At 42.4% G+C, this 20,693-nt stretch overlaps 1 protein-coding gene across 10 annotated transcripts in view; it reads left to right on the top strand.

Annotated features, from left to right (window-relative positions):
* DACH2 (dachshund family transcription factor 2) overlaps positions 1–20,693 on the top strand; it is a 340,390-nt gene that overhangs the window by 145,537 nt on the left and 174,160 nt on the right. The window contains exon 1 of one of the 10 annotated variants that reach the window (XM_081180163.1): positions 16,222–16,440. The exons of the other annotated variants lie outside the window; for them this stretch is intronic. Within the exon in view, the coding sequence (XP_081036289.1) occupies positions 16,436–16,440 (5 nt within the window). The 5' untranslated portion in view covers positions 16,222–16,435. Of the gene's footprint in view, positions 1–16,221; positions 16,441–20,693 lie in introns of those variants that run through there. 10 annotated transcript variants of the gene reach the window in all.

Below are 20,693 nucleotides of genomic sequence, written 5' to 3' on the forward strand. Positions count from 1 at the left end.
TCAGGAAGTTGGGAAGAGTGGTAGGAGACAGAGGAAAGGGAAGAACTAGCAGGAGAAACTGCCTTGCCTCCCACCTTATCATCAACTGTAAAGTTATATGGTGAATTTTTGAGTTGCACCATATCTCTTAAAGGGCGTGGGTCCAGTTAGGAACAGAACAAGCTGCTAGTTGCTGGAAACCACAAGAGGGGAAAGTGCTCTTGTACTTGAATCCTGCTTGCTGGTTTCTCACAGGCATGTCCTGGGAGGACAGGATGCTGAACTGGATAAGCCATTGGCCTAATGTAGCAGACTCTTCTTATGTTCTTATCTTCCTCAATTTTCTCTGTACCAGGAGTGATGATTTCTTTTTAGCCTGAGGGACATATTTCCTCATGGACCCTCTAAGTACCAGTTGTGGGTGGAGCCAAAGCCGGAAATGATTGGAGTTTGGAGGCAAAAGCCTATGGAGCCACAGATGTGGTTCTTCCTTTTGTGCAGTCCCAGCCTTGTAAAAGCTAGATGTATCTGCCTACACCGCTCAACATCCAGGCAAGCAAGTGGCCTTATCACTATTATTTAATAGAACACACTTCATGATCTTAGAGCCATCATGTAGCCAGGGCTGTCTTACCCATAGGCGCTAGGAGTGCGGGGCACCCAGGCGCCGGGCTCTCAGGGGCGCCAGGCCGAGAGTCCGGGGTCTGAGAGTTGAGTCTGGGGAAGAGCCCGCCCATCGGTCAGAGCACCATGGCAGGCTCTTATTCTGCGGATGGCTCTGCGCTACGAGTTCGGGGGCGACCAAGCCATCAACATGCTAAGGCAGCCGGCCGGCTCCATCCTCCTGCGTGCCTGGGACTAGGCAACCTGGGGGAAGGGGCGCTGGGCGGATCTTTGCACCCTGGCGCCACATATACGTAAGACAGCCCTGCATGTAGTTACTCTATGTCACTGGCAAACCCTCCCAGCCCCACCTTGCATGTTTTTACTACTACTACTACTACTAGTAGTGCTGCTGCTGCTACTAATTAGTACTGTGGAAGGGTTGGAGTGGCTGATTTCCTCTCAGCTCAAACATAAAAATAATACAATAATCCACAACAAAGCTTTCAGCAATCCAACCAATAGACGGTGCTCCATTAAGATGAATGGGTCACTGTCCCACCAACCTCAATCTGTCCTCAGCCAGCCCCCACCTGCTTGGTTTCTTGCTTACAATCAGCTTCCTCCTCCTTGGTCTTAGTTTTGCCCTTGTAGGGAGAAAGATGAGGATGAAGCTAGAATGAGTTGACTCTGACTGTCATTGGTAATGGCTTCACCTGTTGTTGGACTCCAAACTAAGGTTACCAGACGTCCCCATTTCCTGGGGACAGTCCCCGGATTTACAAATCAGTCCCCTGACAAAATCCATCTATTTAGTAGGAAATTGAAAAGTGTCCCCGGATTCATTGAAAAAAATCTGGTAACCTTACTCCAAACCTTCTGCCTCACCAGTCCCAGTGGGCTCCACCATCCATCTCTGAATCTAATGGTACAAATTTTTGAGGACAAAGCAAATTCAGAGGGAATGTGAGAGTAGGCAAAGAAGGAGGAACAATTTAGTGCTGTAAAAATGTATATAGTTCACCCACTCAGTGGTCAGATGTGAAATTGGGCTCCCAACATCTACTATCAGGGGTCGAGCGTATTCTGTTCTTCTTAAATTGCAGTATCTTGTTGCAATTTTTTGAGTTTTGTTATCAAAGTCAGCATTCTGAGAACCTCAGGTTTCATTTGGTTTAAAAGCAAAAGACTCTAGCCCTCAAGAGTGTGAGCAGTTCCTTTAAAAAGTATGAGCCACTTCCAATATTTACCAGGCGGGGCTTTGAAGTATGTTTATGTGCAGAAAGGACAATGGGGGAAAAAAGAAATTTGTAAGGTAATTTTTCCAGTTTTGCATATACTGGTTGTAGAATTAAGCATTTATTGACTTTTGCTTGTGTGTGTATGAAATTGAATTCATTGGTTTGTATCATCTTCTTCTTCTTCACCATTATTAACAGTTTGTTTCAAAGGCTTCTGCATGGCTTTCAGAGTGCTATCTCTGAGTAGTCTCTTAACTCTTTTCCAGGCAGCCTGCAACAATATTGTTAACAGCAGTTGAAATGTGGGATGTAAATCCTCTTAATAAATAAAACACACATACCCCTGAAATATTTAAAATGTGAATATTTTCACTCTTTGGTGAATCACATATGGCTGCAGCTGTTTGGGGATCTTTACACGAGAATGACTGTGCCTGCCTCATGTGGGGGTAACTTAAAATAACATTGATAATTACGTTCTTGGCACCACCATTGCCATTTGCATGCTCATGTTTTTGAGAAATGCTTCCCAATCCTACATGCCTCATTATTGGCTAGGGCCACCCTGGGAATGCAAGAGCTGTCAGTCAATCCTGAAGCATGTCATGCGTTGGCAAACTACATGTTGCAATTACACAGAAGCTGAGTGTTCCGAGGGCGCAGTTGCAGAGGGTTTGGGAACTCGATCAAAGCCTGGAGAATATTTCAGCAAAGCGGAAAAGCTTGTCTTCACTCTTCATGCCACCTTCTGATCATAAACGAAGGAGGCGATGGGAGGGAGGGGGAGAGAAGAGGAGAAGGCACTGCAGGCAGAAATAACAATTGCCTCATTTGCACTGGTGAGTCAAGGCTATATGCTGCAGTCATCACCAGTAAAGCACTAAAGAGTTAGTACCTTCCTATCACTCCAGATCTCCTGAAGTGGAAGCCTGTTACAATGGTACCTCGGTTTTCGAATGTCTCCGTTGACTAACATTTCGGTTCTCAAATGCCGTAAACCTGGAAGTAAGTGCTTTGGTTTTCGAACACGCCTCTGAAGTCAAACATGCCACACGGTTTTTGCTGAGTGCAAGGTTCTGAGGCGTAGCGGAGTTTTCGGTTTTTGAATGTTTCAGAACTCGAATGTTCTTCTGGAATGGATTACTTTTGAAAACCGAGGTACCACTGTATATGCTATGAGTTCACACATTAAGTTGCAATTCAGCAGGTGCTGGATTACTCAGAATGCTGCCTTCTGCAATGACTAGTTTTCCTAAGAAGAAGGGTTGCATGTTTTTAGCTTAGAGAAAAGTTGAGTAAGAGGTGAGGTGATAGACGTTTATAAAATAAAACATGGCATGGAGAAAGTGCATAGAGAAAAGTTCTTTCTTTCTTTCTTTCTTTCTTTCTTTCTTTCTTTCTTTCTTTCTTTCTTTCTTTAACTAACTAACGTATTAGTTGCTTGTCACTTGAAAGTCTCCTCTCCGAGTGACTTACAGTAATACATACACAATGCCACCGGGGGGGGGGGGGAGAGATGTGTCTTATAATATATTAATATATTACCAAACATAACACTCATGATGAAAACAACAACACTCACCATAAAAAATAATAGCAAACAAGATTAACTATACTCAGATAATAAAAGAAGAACATTCCCACCCACTAATTAGCAGATGAACAACTATTTCCCCACTTTAACCAAATTGAGATTGCTGTAGCTATTTGTTGACACTTTCTAAGTGCTTTGTGGAAAGTCTGTGTTCTCCCCCCGCCCCCCGCCCTGTGACTTTCATGGAAACACAGCCTTTGACTGAAAGGGATTACATGCTGCTTTCAACATATCAACAATTCCTCAATGGTCACATTCAATTAGTGAAAAGGAAACACCTGTATTTGTAGAGGAAGAGGCTTGTAGATTAGACTGTGCAGCCTTAAGTGGTAACATTAAAAACAGAGTGTGTTACTTATTTCCGGTACAGCAATGTGTGGTGCTGTTGGGGCTGAGTGTGTGTGTGTGTTTGTGCGTGTGTATTTGGATAACTGTTTTGCACGTGGACTTTCCATTATGCTTTGCTAACGGAAATCGATGGATAATCATTGCAGCTTTCTTGTGCTTTTATATAAAATATTGTTTGTGCATATGTAATGTTCGGAAAATCTGAGATGTCAACAGCTGTTTTAGCATAGTAGCTAAGAAAAAGAGGGGTGAGAGAACAACCTGGTCTCTAATCTCAACTGACATATCAATTTACTTGCTAGCCTTAGACAAGTGGCTGTCTTTTACTATTTGGGATAGTAATATTTGTGTTATTCTGCAAGGTTGTGATAGGTTTAACTGAGAAAATGGGTGTGGTTCAGATATAACATGCTTCCAAATCATGGTGTGTCAGGTCAGGAATGTCCTAGGTTCTCACACACATTCTTTAGTACAAATCATAGTTTACCCTTGCATCCACACTGGCAAACAACGCTTTGTCCTATTCCTGCAAGCCACAATCTGGGTTGAAGTGCGAGTGCAAAATGCACAGAGCACTGGTTTGGTGCAATGCCAAACTATGGTCTGCGCTAAACAGGAAATAATTCATTGGCTTGGTTCAGATATAGCGAGAAACCATGAAATTCCATTGGAAGAATGAGCCTTGGGCACGTGTGCATCTTTCTTTCGCACCTATGAGAAGACAAGCATTTGAAATCTGAACTTAAGGATTTGGTGCTTTGTTCAAAGTACACTTCGTGAGAAGAAGCCAGAAATTTCAACCTAACTACAGGAAACTGGTTAATTTGAAGTCAGAAGTGAACGTGCTTGATGTTCTTCATGAATGTAAGATCAGAGCGGGAATCTGACACAGAACATGCTGTGGCTCATTATCAAGGAGGAAAGGAATCGGGAGTAAATATCCAACACTTCCATTCTGGTTGCACAATGGAAGTCCACTAGCAGAATGGAATTCCCACCCTCTCTCCCCTGCATACCCTCCAGAAGGTTGGGAGAACCCTCTGGAAAAGATTTTGGGGGAGCACAAGGGGAGAAGAAAGGGAAGTGCCACTGCACTAGGGGAACTCTGCTAGTGCTGCTTTGATTACCACCCACAACTTCTCATCCCATCTGAACGAAGCCACTGAATCTGAGGGTATGAGGTGAGAAACACATAAGCCTGAGGATAGCTCATGTAATTCTGAACTTTTGTTCAGCATTTGTCACATGTGTAACATGCACCAAGGCGGTGCTAAGTACTAATATGTCCCAGACAAATGAAGTGAGGTGGGTAGCCAGGAGTGAGAGGGCCTTTCAAGGGAGCACTGTGGCTGAGTGGCTGAGAGCAGGCCTTGCATGCAGAAAATTCCATATTCAATACCTGAATACCCAAGTAGGACTGGGAAGAATTCCTGCCTCGTGTCCTGGAGAGCTACTGCCTGTCAGTGTCTATAGTGCTAAGCTAGGTGGACTGAGGGCTTGATTTTGTGAACGGCAGTTTCCAGTGGTTGAATGTGGCAACCTGCTTAAGAAATGGACTTGCCATAGAGGTTTGCTCAGTGCCATCTTTCTGCCAGGTGAAGAACTTATTTTGTTCAACCTGGCCTTTAAAATAAATTGTGGGCTGGCAATCTTCATTTTAAAAAATATGTGCTTCAAGTACTTTTAAAGTAGTAATAATAATTAAAAAAGGTTTCACGTTGTACTTTAATTGTTATGCTTGTTTTTTGTGACCTTACATTATGGAGTGGCTATATAATGTCTGTCTGTCTATTCATCCATAGGAGCCGATTGCTAAAGGTTGAGGTCATTTCACACACACACCCCAATAAAATATTTGAGGGGGCTGGGCCCCCCAAAGTTGGTGGGCATTGCCATTCAAATGGTTTGAGTGTGTCATGTGATCGATTATGCAGGGTTGGGCTTACCGCATTTTTCGCACCATAGGGCGCACCGGACCATAGGGCGCACCGTTTTTAGGGGGCGAAATCAAGAAAAAAAATATTCCCCCCCCAGCCCCAAAGAGCAGCGCACAGGCTGCACACAGCCTCTCCCTGCCAGAGGGAATGGATCCCACTCGCTGTTTTGGCTTCCCCTTTAGCCCCGTACAGCCTCTACCTCCTGGGAGAGGCTGCATGAGGCTAAAGAATCCATAGCCCCGTACAGCCTCTCCTTGCGGAGGGGTTGCGCGCAGCTATGGAAGAAGGCAAGGCAGCGAACGGGATGGATCCCGCTCGCTGTTTTGGCTTCCCCTTTAGCCCCGTGCAGCCTCTCCTTGCCGGGAGACGCTGCGAAGGGCTAGCTAAAGAAGCCATAGCCCCGTGCAGCCTCTCCTTGCGGAGGGATTGCGCGCAGCTATGGAAGAAGGCAAGGCAGCGAGTGGGATGGATCCTGCTCGCTGTTTTGGCTTCCCCTTTAGCCTCGTGCAGCCTCTCCTTGCTGGGAGACGCTGCGCAGGGCTAAAGAAGCCATAGCCCTGTGCAGCCTCTCCCTGCCAGAGGGGTTACGCGCGGCTATGGCACAAGCCTGCATTCCCTCCATAGGACGCACACACATTTTCCCTCAATTTTTGGAGGGGAAAAACTGCGTCCAATAGAGCAAAATATACGGTACCTGTGCCGCCATATTTTATTCAAGTTGGCTACATCTATCTATCTATCTATCTATCTATCTATCTATCTATCTATCTATCTATCTATCTATCTATCTATCATCTATCTATCTATCTATCATCTATCTATCTATCTATCATCTATCTATCTATCTATCTATCTATCTATCTATCATCTATCTATCTATCTATCTATCTCTTGCCCTTTCTATTTTACATGACAGTCTTAAGGGTGGTGATGTATTGCTGCTGCCCCACCCCCTGCACACTAACTGGTGTAATGTTAGTTTTTAGGTAGTAAGTGAGAGAATGTTATTCCAAATGCTTTCCAAAAACCTTTATTTTTGTTGCTAGTTGCACATTCATAATTATCATTTTATCAAAGGAGAGCAAATTTCAAGGATGTGGGGGTGGGGGAGGTTATTCTTGGCAAGAGGCCTAAGGTGAAAACCTGCTGCGTTTAAATGTGTAAATTATAATGTGTGCAGTTATGAAGAGTAATTTTTGTGAAATGTTCACATAACCGTGAGATTCCTGAGGAAGCTGTCAGAGAGTCTGCAGTCTTCAAGGGCTAAGATTAATTGAAAAGCAGCTTGTAATACATCGCATATCTGAAGGCAAAATGAATAGTTTAACTTAAATAACAGCCACTAATCGTACAGAGGGAAAGGATTAGAATACAAAACAAATGGACCTTCTCTCAGAGGTTGACAAAAAGAGGTTTCTTCAGCTCCTTACTGTAGAGGACCTCGAAATTGATTGATTTCCCTGTAAGTGAATGTAAATGAGACATAAGGCAAAAACTGTTATTCATTCTGACCCTTCCCTTGGTTTTCAAACTGAACTTGTCTGGGTGACCTTTTCAGATCTCAGGGACAAATGGTATATACTTAATATTTAAACAAGACATTTGAAGGAAAACATTTGTAGAAAGGTGGGTGGGAGGGATCTGTCCTGTAAATGTTTACTAATTCTCCTTTTACAATATAGACACACAATATATCAGTGTTAAGGAGCCTGGGACCTCCCAGATGTTGCTGGATTCCAACTCCTATCAGCCCCAGCCCAGTAATCCTTGCAGGGCTGCAGGCTCCTCATCCCTAGAATACATATGTGATTTGCCCCTCTGCTGTCCCAACCCATCCCAGTACCACAAACTAATTAATATTCTGGTTTGAGCTCAGTTTTACCAACTGCATACATTTCAAAAACATCTATTTGGCAAGGACAGTGGTTATATTCTGATCCCTGCCCATAGTAAATTGGGGTGTCTGTCTATCTATCTATCTATCTATCTATCATCATCATCATCATCATCATCTATCATCTCTCTCTCTCTATCTCATCTATCATCTATCTATCTATCTATCTATCTATCATCTATCTATCTATCTATCTATCTATCTATCATCTATCTATCTATCTATCTATCTATCTATCTATCTATCTATCTATCATCTATCTATATCTATCTATCTATCTATCTATCTATCTATCTATCTATCTATCTATATCTATCTATATCTATCTTGTTATCAGATTGGGTGTGTGTGTTTTGGATGATATATTAGAGTCTGTGATTTTGTATCTGCAAGATTGTTGTTTGTAGTAAAAGGGAATGACAAACCTAGACAGCATCTTAAAAAGTAGAGACATCACCTTGCCAACAAAGGTCCGTATAGTAAAAGCTATGGTTTTCCCAGTAGTGATGTATGGAAGTGAGAGCTGGACCATAAAGAAGGCTGATCGCCGAAGAATTGATGCTTTTGAATTACAGCGTTGGAGGAGACTCTTGAGAGTCCCATGGACTGCAAGAAGAACAAACCAATCCATTCTTAAGGAAATCAGCCCTGAGTGCTCACTGGAAGGACAGATCGTGAAGCTGAGGCTCCAATACTTTGGCCACCTCATGAGAAGAGAAGACTCCTTGGAAAAGACCCTGATCTTGGGAAAGATGGAGGGCACAAGGAGAAAGGGACGACAGAGGATGAGATGGTTGGATAGTGTCTTCGAAGCTACAAACATGAGTCTGACCAAACTGCGGGAGGCAATGGAAGACAGAAGTGCCTGGCGTGCTCTGGTCCATGGAGTCACGAAGAGTCGGACACGACTAAACGACTAAACAACAACAAAGTGGTCAAGCCCATCTCTTTGTTAAGTTAATGGCCCTAGTGGGGCCAGTAAGCACTCCATTTACATGTCTAAAGAGTTCCTCAAGAATAGATGTTTGCCATAGACACAACTGGTATAATGCTTTTTCAGGAGGCAGGGTGTAAGCGTCCTCCTCTATTACCTGGCTGGATGCCATGCCATAGCATCCCAGGGGGTAGGAGAGTAATAGGCTGTGTAGCTAGTCTTTATTTTAGTCTTGTGTGAAGCTGGGAGTTGTAAAAGACAGAGAGGCTTAATTTTGCTCTCTGGGCTGAATCCAAAGCAATAGCTTTGGGGACTCCCCTAGAAATCTAATTGGGAAGCAAGATCTGCTGGGATGTTAATGCTATGGGCCCTTCCATCTTACGTTCAGGTTGTATATATACTGTATGTGTAAATGAAACCATACACCCTGAAGACACCACAGTCTTCAGTGACCTTCATTCCATGGAAACCAAATGCTGGGTAAGCACTGGCTGAAGTCTCTCACTAATTAGAGAGTGGGGTGTGCACAACAATATGCATGTGGGTATCTTTTTTGCTAGAGTTTCTTGGATGTTTGCAACTCTAGGTGGCTATGATAAGCTTTTGAAGCAGCCAAACATATTTTTAATCCAAAGATGCACATGCAAATAATTATGTAAGGGAGGAGTTACTGATGATTGCTCAGGTTTCGCTTGCTTTATTCAACTTTAGCTGGCGGTCAACTATATTTATTGCCTGTGGCCGTAATACTATTGTGTTCATGTATTTCTGATGTCCATGTTTTCTGTCCACTGAAGAGCTGTAGCCACAAACAATCTCATGGAGCAGAGAATTACTTGCGTGGACATAAATGATCTACTGCTGCAGCTCCTAAATGCTATATAACACCCTTGAAAGTTTCAGAGGTACCTTTCCTGTGATTCACGCAGTCATGAATCAAAAGTATTCTGTTTTGTTTCCATTTCTCCCACCCAATCTGCTGTTGACCCAGAAACCTTCTCTGCTAGATTCATTGACAGTTGGCACTAGAGTAAGGTTACCAGATTTTTATTCAATGAATGCGGGGACACTTTTCAACTTCAATGGATTTTGTATGGGGACTGATTTGTAAATCCGGTGACTGCCCCCGGGAAACGGGGACATCTAGTAACCTTACACTAGAGTCCTGGCTGCCATTTTTCCTTACAGTAATGCATGTGAGTAATTCACATTCTCGTAAGGAAACTAAGGAAAGTAGTCTAATTTACAAAGGTAAAATTACTTATTTGCTCCGCCCACCATGGGGAGGTGGACCTCAGAAGGTTGCCAGAAGGAATGTGCTTCCCAGCCTCTGAGATAGGCCTTTAATCGAAACCAGCAGGACTCTCCTTATGTTAACTAAGGTGCTGTCAGCTGATATGAATGCCAGCTACGCAATCCTGGCAACAGTAAGAAAGAAGTGAAGGTAAAGGAGAGGGTTGGCCCATCCCACTGTTTAAGTGATTAGTGTTTCCATTAATGGAGAACAAAAGTGCCTTTTCACACGAGAGTCACTCACACTCCTAGTTAGTCCATTCATTCTCTCAGACCTCTCATGAAAATAGTTTTCCTAAGTTACGTTCCAGCTTTGAGAATTTGCTGAAATTATTATTTATTGAGATGATTTATGAGCTTCCTAGGCCTCCTAACTTTTCTGTGGAAGTTTTTTTCTTTGTTTGTTTTCAAACAGCTCCTGGCATGCATACGTCAAAAGCAGCAGTTGCCCCCTTGGAAAAGGTCATATTTTCCGCTTGAAAATAGGCATTCAGTGTTGGATAATGACACTGCTGGATGAGCCGGTCTTCGGCGTAAAGATACTTCCTTTTAATTTCTGCGCTCAGGAACAGAAGTGCGTCGCTTGTGTTTGGCTTAGATGAAAGTGGATAGAACTAATTTTAGATTTCCAACCCCCCTCTTTGTTAGTTTTAACAACCTTTATTCTAATGGCTGACCTGCTGAGCAGAGAATCAAAGCCCCTTCAAGGGGCAGGAAATCAATAACCAACAAGGAAAGTCTAAAGAAAATGAATGCATCCAGTGTGAGCAACTGACAGAGGAATTACTTTTTTTTTTTTGTATAAGAAGGGCAATAATAGAATGCACATACAAATATAATAGAAACATAAAAAAACACCAGGAAGGGGGGTGGGGAGAGACTGAGGCTCAAATATACCTAACTCCTATTTATACATCAAAGCTCCTGGCACTTTTGTTTTTTCATTTTAAATGTGGTTTGAAGATGGGTTTCAGCCGAAATATTTGTGCCTGTAAAGTGCTTGTAAACTAGCTGGCTGTAATAGAAACATGTATTTAATGTTTCAAAGGGGGAGGGAAATCCTCCCCTCTCAACTTCATGGATTAGGGTTGCCACTTTCACTATATTATCATTATCGTGATTGTTATTATTATTATTACCACCACTACTACCTCCTAAATTTATAATCATTTAGCCAAGCTTTTGCAGGTGTGTACTTCCAGTTTTAGTTCTCATCCCGCCCCCCGTGCCTGTTGCAGCTACATTTTCTTCTGTATATACTGTTAGGCTGGTCTTGTATTATGTGTACTGCTTCGAGACTTTGGAGAAGAGGTGGTGTGGACAGGATTCAAATAATATTAATTTTATAAAGTATGTAACATTTCTTAAGCATAGCACATGGTTTCAGATTGTAAACTGGAAGGCCTATCCCTAATGAAAAAGTCCAACTCCAATGGGCAAAGAAATTAGTGGTGGACATGTTTCCCCACATGCCCTAAGATGATCAATATAAACATCTGGAGGAGTTCTAGTTGTGGCCACCCCCATGGACCAAAGGCATGGCTCATGCTGGTGAGAAGTTGTGCCTTCAAGTGTAGTGGGCCTTAGGTATATGGGACCCCATCCTATTAGAAATCAGGCAGGCACTATGCCTGTTAAGTTTCATACACCAAGATAGGATCATAGAATTGTAGAGTTCCAGCACTATATGTGCATTTTCCATGTTTCTGTTTCTGACGTTTTAAGTTTTAAATTTTCTAGTGTGTATGCTTTTTTTTTCTTACTGCAAGCTGCTTTGAGACACTTATGGTTGAAATCGGGTTATGAGTTATATTAAACAAACAAATAAATGAAGGTAAATTCAAATAGAGGAAATCAGGCAAACTCACAGGCACCAGTTCTTAAAGTGACATTACCTTTATCCTTGCATTCGTTCATAAAATATTCATTTCAATTTCCAGCTAGGATAGAAACCATTTACGAAAGGGAGGAGCCAAAAGGCTTGGATGTGTGAGGTCATAAGAAAGAAGCAATGGACATATCTAGTCTTGCATCCTATTTTGAAAGTGGCCAGCAGATGCATATGAGAAGCCCACAAGCAGGTTTGGGTTTAAATCCTGCTGTTCTCCTGCCAGAGGGAGAGAGAAAGAGTTTGTTTCGGGGTATGGACAAACACACACTCACACACCTAAATCACCTGAGTGATTTAGTGGCTAGAGGAGCAGGGAGAGCTTGTTTGAAATCTCTACTCAGCCCATGAAACTTGCTGGAAGATCTTTGGCCATATTCCATTATGTTGAGCGAGACCTAAACTGCAGCCTAATTTAGTGGGGTACTTCTCTGGTGCAAAATCAGAGGTTTTTGAAATAGTCCATTTGTTGGCAGAACCTGTCCCCTGGTGTCCCTGATGTAAATGCTGAAGGTGCCCATATCCCCAAAGTCTGGAGCAGATGTAACCAAAATAGTGGCCTCCAGATGTTGTTTCATTGCAAGTCACAGCACCAGCCAGCATGACTATTGTTCAGGGGTGATCAGAATTACAGTTCAAGATGTGGATGCCTCAACATTGTCTTCTTCTGGTCTATGGGGCCTCCATTTCACCTCTTTTGAGCCTGCTGAGATGCCTCTTTAGAGGGGCATAATACTTTCTGTCCCACTTCAAAGACTAGATGGAAGTGAAGCATCAAGCTCTGCATTGGCACACCCATTTTTGCCCAACTTCAGTCGGAGGCAATTAGGAGGAGAGCCATGTGTTTCCAAGACATTTAATAGCGCATTCCTATAGTGCTTTCAAACATATTTTAAAATGCCTTTCCCTCATAAATAATTTACTTAAGTTTTTTGAAAGGTTAGCACTTGCTATAAAGGACGCATCTGGCTGTAAGGGTGGTTTTATGGTTAGACATTAGATAAGGAAAAGTATGTTTGAATATTGGACATTGGGGTATTTCTCCACATTATGGCTATGTCCTTTTTTTTTTACAAAAAAGTTCCGTTGAATCTACCAGGGCAGAAAAATAGACCTATGACTCAGAGGCATGATAAGCCAACAAATGGTTCCGTTAACTTTTTTTATAGCAGCTTTGAATTCTCAGCAAAACTAAAAAGGTTTAACATATCAAAAGGGAGAAGACCTGTGCATAAGGTATATCAAATGAGTTCTGTACTTACAGGAGTATTACGACGCTCGTTATCTGATTGGCTTGGGGATATTTAATATTTAAAATATTGAGAGTGCAATTCTATGCATGTCATACATTCAATGGGTCTCACTCCAAAGTAAGTGTGTTTAGGACTGCAATCTAAGCTTCGTTTCAAAAGAAAGAGATCCTGGAAAACAAATTGTTTTATCAATTTTGTATGATGTCGCATCAGGAGCTCTCTGGGGCATTGTAGTCAATTTTAAATAGCTTCACCAAACTTCTTCAATGCTCATTGGAGCATCGGAAAAGGGGAGCCCAGGCCAGACAGCAGCAGAAATGGCCTCAGTTGATGCAGCTCTGATCACTGAGGAGCATAATGTATTCCACAGCAGGGCCACAAATATCAAGTTGCAGTGATGGTTGGTGCCCATTGGGGCTGGTAAGGTGAAAGGCAGAGAGTCCAACAGAAGGTGGAACAAGAACCAATGACAGGAGGGACCACTATGTCTGGTTTCAGCCATTTCTTCCTCCCTGCTGAGTTCTACAAGGGGAAGCACTGAGACTAAAGAGAAGGAAGATGACTGTCAGTGGCTTTACCTGGCCTGCATGTAAGTAAGAAGGTGGGCAGGAAGTGGCAGGCTATGACCAGGCTGAGGTGGTTTGGGCAGTGCCAGTTGCTAATGGTGCTTTAAAAACTGGTCTTGGAAGCTAGTTTTTGTGCAGGGCTGGCAAGTTAATCTCTTTCCACAGGTCCTGCTGCTTGTAGGATTTCACTGCTGACTCCTTCTCCGCCTTCGGTCCACCCTCTGTCCTTTTTCCATCTCACTTTGGTTACTCTGCTCCGCTGCATTCTCAGGCTGAGCCCTGACCACCACATCTATGTTTTTCTCTCATAATCCATCTTAGTCTAGTGGAACCTGTTGACATGGATGAGGACCCAGGGGCTGATGGTATTTGAGGTGGCTGAGGCTATATAGGAAAGTAGTCATCTTTGTTTGTTTGTTTGCTTGCTTGCTTGCTTAGGGTATGGGGAGTGAATTATTTATATGAATCAGTGAAGAAATGAAAATAATATGCCTGGCAAAAGGTTTAAATTAAATGAAGAACAAGCAGGACTGCAGTTGAAGTATTCATTATTGTTACTGAGTATTGTGTTTATAGTTATTTATTTGTAATATTTATTCTAGCGAAGTAACAGTTCAATGCATTTAATAATTTCATATTAGGTGCCCTTTTGAGAATTAATCTTTTAATGCTGTTTCTTCAGATGGTTGTGACAATGTAAACTGTGCATGGTTTGTATGAATTATTAAAAATTAATGAAGGAAAAATTAAAAATAAAGAAAAAAGATTAATATAGCACTTAATAATAAAAAACCCTTTAAGCGGTTTACATAAAATTATATAAAATATTCATACAGATATAATCAACAGACCTAAAAAAAACAAATAGATTTAAGAAAACTAACACAATATAGATAAAACAAACCATTTTAAAAACTAATGTACATAATAAAATTACAGGTCTAAGTTGGTTTTCCTAAACCAGAAAGATTTTTAGCTGGAATCAGAAGCACTACAACCAAGGGAACTGTCTCTTATTAATAGGCAGGTTGTGTCAGAGAATAGATAATGCCACACAATCAGTTGAGAATAAATCAGAACCTGATAGTGATAATAGGATCCTAACTCTTACTGGCATCCTCAAGCCTCCACCCAGGGCCGGCTCAACATGAGGCAAATTGATGTAACTGCCTCAGGTGGAATCCGCTAGAGGCAGCTGCAACAGCTCCCTGGCTATTTCTTCTAAGCTCATCGGCACAAGACAGAGCTCTGTGTGCCATGGGGCCTGCCCTATATGCTGATAACAAACCTGTTGCCCTCAAGTGTGGTTGGCATAAGGTTACCAGATTTTTTCCAAGGAATCTGGGGACACTTTTCAACTTCAGTAGGAATGATAGGTTTTTGTCAGGGGACTGATTTGTAAATCCGGGGACTGTCCCTGGGAAACAGGGACGTCTGGTAATCTTAGGTTGGCAACACTATCACATCACCTGAAATAAGATTAAACTGCACGTCAGGTCAGATACTTTGCCCTTTGCTTCAAGCAGCAAGGGTCCTACTCCATCTTTTCCTATGACCTGCCTCTTAGAAAATCTTGCTAGCTCTGACATTTTGCCAAAGTGTTTATACCATAGTTCCTAAGTACTCATTGTGGATGCCCTTCTCATTTCTTAGGAGGAGAGGAGGTGTCTTTATAAAGGAAATGGGAATTGAGAGCACTGTGGGGTTGTCATCTGTAGAGATCAGGGGAACCTCAGTACTGGGGGTGACTTTCTAGGCATTTCTTGTCTGGCCCTTGGAATACACCTTGATGGTCTTCTGTCCCTGTGTTCTGATAATGCTTCTTGCTTGTCTAGATGGAGGAGAGAGGTATGTGCTTGTAGAAGCTAGCCTACTGGACAAAGGTAAAAATTATATTTGCTGCTCTGCCCACTTTTTCCTTTGGCTGCACTTGCCATCAGCACGTGGACCTCAAAAGGACTCATTCCAGACAAGCAAAAGCACTGGCACTCAGGGCCAGTGAGAGGCGTGGCTTGCAGAAAGGGTGTGATCTAGGGAGAGACCTGAGGAAAGGCTTGGCACTGAATTTCTCTACTCCTGAGCTACATCAGCTGCCTTTAGGCCTGTGGATCCTAGGCAGTTTGCCATTACAGTGGAACCTTGGTTCCAGAATGGCTTGGTTGGCAAACAAATTGGCTCCCAGTTTGCAAATGTTTTTCAGAAGCCGAACGTCCAACACAGCTTCTGCTTGAGTGCAGGAATCTCCTGCTACCAATCAGAAGCTGTGCCTTGGTTTTTGAACGGTTTTGGGAGTCGAACGGATTCCAGAACGGGTTAAGTTCGAGAACCAAGGTACCACTGTATATGTGCATACACACTCGTGGTTGAAGAGTCTGTTGCCCCAACTGCACTATACATTTAAAGTGCTGTGGTACTACTTTAAACAGTCATAGTCCCCCCCCCCAAGAATTCTGGGAACTGTAGTTTGTTAAGGATGCTGAGAGTTTATAGGAGTTCCCTGCTCCCTTCACAGAGCTGCAATTCACAATTAGTTTTCCCATTAAGCTCTGGGAATTGTAGCTGACTGAGGAAAATGGCAGGAGTCTCCTAACAACTCACAACACCCTTAGCTAACTACAGTGCCCAGGATTCTTTGAGGGAAGCCATGCCAGTTTAAAACTGTATGATACTCCTTTAAATGCACAGTGCAGATTGGGCCTGTATTTGTGTGTACGCACACCTGCTCCCTGCCACCCAAAGAAGATTGCAAGATTGATGATTGTGCGAACTGGCTCCAAAGCTGTGGGTGAAGCCTCAGTGGTATGCAGCTAAGCACCATGTCATTATACCATTGGTCATCCCTCAACAGTAATTCACTTTAGTCTGTTAAAGTCAAGAGGAGACAGCGGCCTGCCGTTCCCACAAGATGTGGTAAGGAGAGAGTCCGAGCATTAGCGTGAAGCCCTATTTTATGAGGGTTGCTATGGTGACCAGGTTCTAGTTATCTGTTTAAACAACTTCATGTATGATTAATGTTAATTACCCATTTTGCATGGTTGACTCCCCACCCCCACCCTGCTGCTGAATTGGCCTGCTGTTGCCTTTGATCTGGTTAGTAATACAATGTGGTTCAATAGTTAGACAAGTGATCAGTTTGCCAATGCTGAGAGGAGACAGAATCGGGTTGCAGAGAGGTCATAGTTTCTTTATCTTCCTAAACACTCAGAAGGTCACGTAGAGTTTAACTGCATTTGGTAGGGTGGAAATGTGCGCAGTAAGGCCCAAGTGAAGAGAATAATGTTCTGAGGTCAAAATGCAGATAAAGAACTTGTAGAATGAGGAGTAATGTGTGTGTGCGTGTACGTGTGTACTCCTTTTGCAGGGATAAAGCTCCAAAGAATATTTCAAATGCTCATCGCGTCACATCCTCTTCCTTGCATTCCATTTGGGTATACTTATGAACCAAACCTATTGAAACTGGCCTCCAATGGTCACTAAATTTGAACTGTAGGTCTCTCTGTTCTTTGAGCCCCGGCTCTCAGATTGAGCTGTCATCATTCATGTGAACAGGAATTTCTGGATTTTCAAATTTGAGAATCAATGAAAAGTAATTTATGGGAGTAAATACTTTCCTGCTTGGGTCAAAGAAATCGAGTCAATGGAAAAGTATTTGAATACACTGCACTTAATTAATTTATGGACTTTGCTACTGTAAGTTGATAGGTCACATCCACAATATTCATTTAAATCATATTTACACCAGTTTAGCAATCATGGCTTCCCTCAAGGAATCATGGGAACTGTGGTTTCACCCTCACAGAGCTACAGTTCCTAGCATCCTTAACAAATTACAGTTCCTAGGGGAGTCGTATGGCCATGTCGCTCAAATATGATTTAAATGTGTAGTGTGAGTAATTCATGAACAGGGCTTCTCCCTGAGATTTATTTCCCTCCCCAGCTGTAATATGGAGATGATCATTGTGGATTTTCTTATAGAGTTTACGGACAATCTCTCTGCTAATTATGAGAAACATTTTGAATATTTGTGAAGTGGGGAAGTGCTGTATAAGCAATTGTTGTAAAGCCGGCATAGGCAAACTCGGACCTCCAGATGTTTTGGAACTACAGTTTCCATCATCCCTGACCACTGGTTCTGTTAGCTAGGGATCATGGGAGTTGTAGTCCCAAAACATCTGGAGGGCCGAGTTTGCCTATGCCTGTTGTAAAGCAGCACATGCCTGCCTCTTAAGAAATTACCTTGATACCCTGCAAATGCCTGAGAGAAAGAGAAGGATCCTACAGCTCCATCAATACCCTGGTTGAGATGAATGAATTGTATATAAGCTAATGGAAACACCACCTGAAGCTGTCTTAGAGGATTTTTGCTTAAGTGTGTTGTGGATTTGAAGGTGTCAGATGTGCGACAATTTGCCAAACCAAACATTCGTAGGATACTGCCTTATGTTGAATCAGACCACTGGTTACTCTATCTCACTATTGTCTACACTGACTGGTATCAGCTTTCCTGGGTTTCAGGCAAGGGTCTCTCCCAGCCCTACCTGGAGCTGCTGGGGATTGAAGAATGGGACCTTCTGCATGTAAAACAGAAGCTCAGCACTGGGCTGTGACCCTTCCCCTCATAGGTTCCTGCGATCAACAAGTAATTTACTAATCAGAGTCCCTAGGATAGAGGATAGGGTGGAAACCTGCCCAAATCAGTAGAGATAGCCAAATTGTCTGGCATTAATTCATAAGTAGCAGGTGTCAAAAATGAGGTAGCTACCAGTATTTTTTTTTTAACTTAACAGAAAATATATTGGCTCCCTCATTTATCACCTTTTGTAGCAAACATACTTTGGAATGTGTCATATCTCATTGACATCCAGAGATTCAATGCTTTCCCTTCTCATCTAGATAACTGCCAAGCCCACAAAGTTTATAGGGAGGCTGCTGAGTTAATGTTGCTGGGTGATAATCCACTTCAGTTTCAGAAACATGAAGTACTGCTGAGATATATTTCCAGTTGGTTTCTTCTCAGCACTCAGGGGGATAGGATACTATTTCAGTTTCTCTAATGAAGGCCAGAAAATGAAAGGCAGAGCATCAGGTTAAATTATGCCTAAATGAAGGGCTAGACCCCCAGAGGAAATCAAGCTTCTGCGGGACAGTATCCCTCCATTAATCCTACAAAATGCTACATCTAATGTTAATTCTTTAAAGCTGAACTGTTGAAAGATCTGCAGATCCACCTAGTGCTTTAAACAGTGATCATTTCAGCATTAACATTTCATGCTCATAGGGAGTTGTTGCTACTCAAGCAGTTGCATTGGTGCAATTTAGTAGTATGCATCATGCACAATGCAAGTGGTTGGCCTGGCAGGACGTGAGCCTTGATGTGTTTTGCATATACTATCACTCTGCTACCCCTTTCCCTTTGTGGTCCATTGGCAGTATGTTGCCATTGGGATGCAATCCTTTGCAGTATCTAATAATGACAACTTCATTGCTGAAGCTCGCTCCTACTAAGGTAGGTATATGATGTTGCCTCAGCAAATGACTGAAGCTGTGTCCTGCTGAGGTAGAAAGATGTTGTTCCAGCAGGGAGCTGAAGCAACTGAAACATTGTGGGCTAACGTGACCTGTACTGTGACTGGCTCTACCGCCCTAAAGGAGCTAGTTTGGTTGTTAAAATACAGTTAACCCACTTAATTTCTGTTGCACCAGGAATGAGTTGTGTGCTCCCACTCCCTGTTGTATCTCTTGTACACCTTCATTTAATACGTCCTGATTTGCTAATCCACAGTTTCTCATGATGTCCAAATCAGCTGCAATCTCTATGAACCAGGATACCAAATTATAGTTTGATCCTGGCCTGGTTTGTAGGGGATGCTAAATTTTGGTTTGGATGTCACAGGAAACTATGAATTAAAAGATTAAAAAGATGGCTCACAAGGGGAGGAGAGAGAGTATGGACACATACTCAACAAATCGTTACTTCTGAACTTGACCCCATGTGGAGGGGGACACATGTGCTTACTCTGTTGTCACAGTTGAAGTCGGTTTATGATCTGACCCATTGTCTTTCAGCCTACTCCTCCCTTCCTAGAAAGAAAGATGAAATATTATTTTATATTGCTGAGCATAAATAATCTAGTAATTAAGCAAAACACACACACAAGCAACCTTAATAATCACTAGCAAGCAATCACCATTCAATTAAAGAATAATTACATGGCTATTTGTACCCTGCAAAACAAGGCATTACTAAAATCAGTAACACAATCAATATTTTCACTGCAACAGGATGTGGTAGTGATGGACCTTTCAACCTGTGCTGATTAAATTGCCATCAGATTGTTTCCTAGTTAAATCCCCACATGTTTATTTGTCTTGATTAATATGTAAATTTACATCTGATTCTAGTAACTTTAAAAGTAGGGCCTTGGCCTCCATCAGGAAGGCTATGTTTTCAACCATTTGCATACAAACTGCTTCTAAAAGTTTGTCTTTAAGTTTGCAAAAACAGCAGTTTTAGACTATCACATGACAGTCTATTCTCGTATCATTTTGGCCACATTGGACTTTCCGTGAAGTTCACTTTCCCCTCCTGTAAGGTATATGCCTACATGGCTCAATTTCACACTAAACCATGGTTTGTGCAGCCATATTTTTAGAACCTAAAACCGTACTATTGGCTTCCAAATGTACTGGCAAGACACAGTTTTGACGTGCTTGTGAAGTTTCTATTTCTTTTTTATTTGTGCTGCTCAGCAAGCCATAATATAGATCTGCTTACTCACTTCAGTCTTCTCTGGGGTTCATGTGGTTTCTGCAGAGGTGGAGCTACTATGGTTTGTCAATTCACCCCTGCACAAAACCATGGTTTGCACTCCTTCAAAGCATAGTTTCCCATTTTGTTTCACTTGGCAATTGTAAGTCATGTTTCAGATCAATCTCTTCCTTAGCCATGGCTTGCACTGATGGTTGAAGTGAGCTCCTGTAAATCCAGAGGGGTTGGACCTGTTACTGCCACCTTTTCTCCTCCACTCATAGTGCTTAACTGTTTGCTCCCTCTCACACAGAAGTGGATGGTAGAACATAGATGTCATATACAGCAGTGTGCATAGGGTACCGTAATGGGGTAAAACCTGCCTTCCTCAAGAGATGCTGGAGTTATGTGGGAA

This window comes from Podarcis bocagei (genome assembly GCF_964188305.1).
Source record: "Podarcis bocagei genome assembly, chromosome: Z".
Classification (NCBI taxonomy): domain Eukaryota; kingdom Metazoa; phylum Chordata; class Lepidosauria; order Squamata; family Lacertidae; genus Podarcis; species Podarcis bocagei.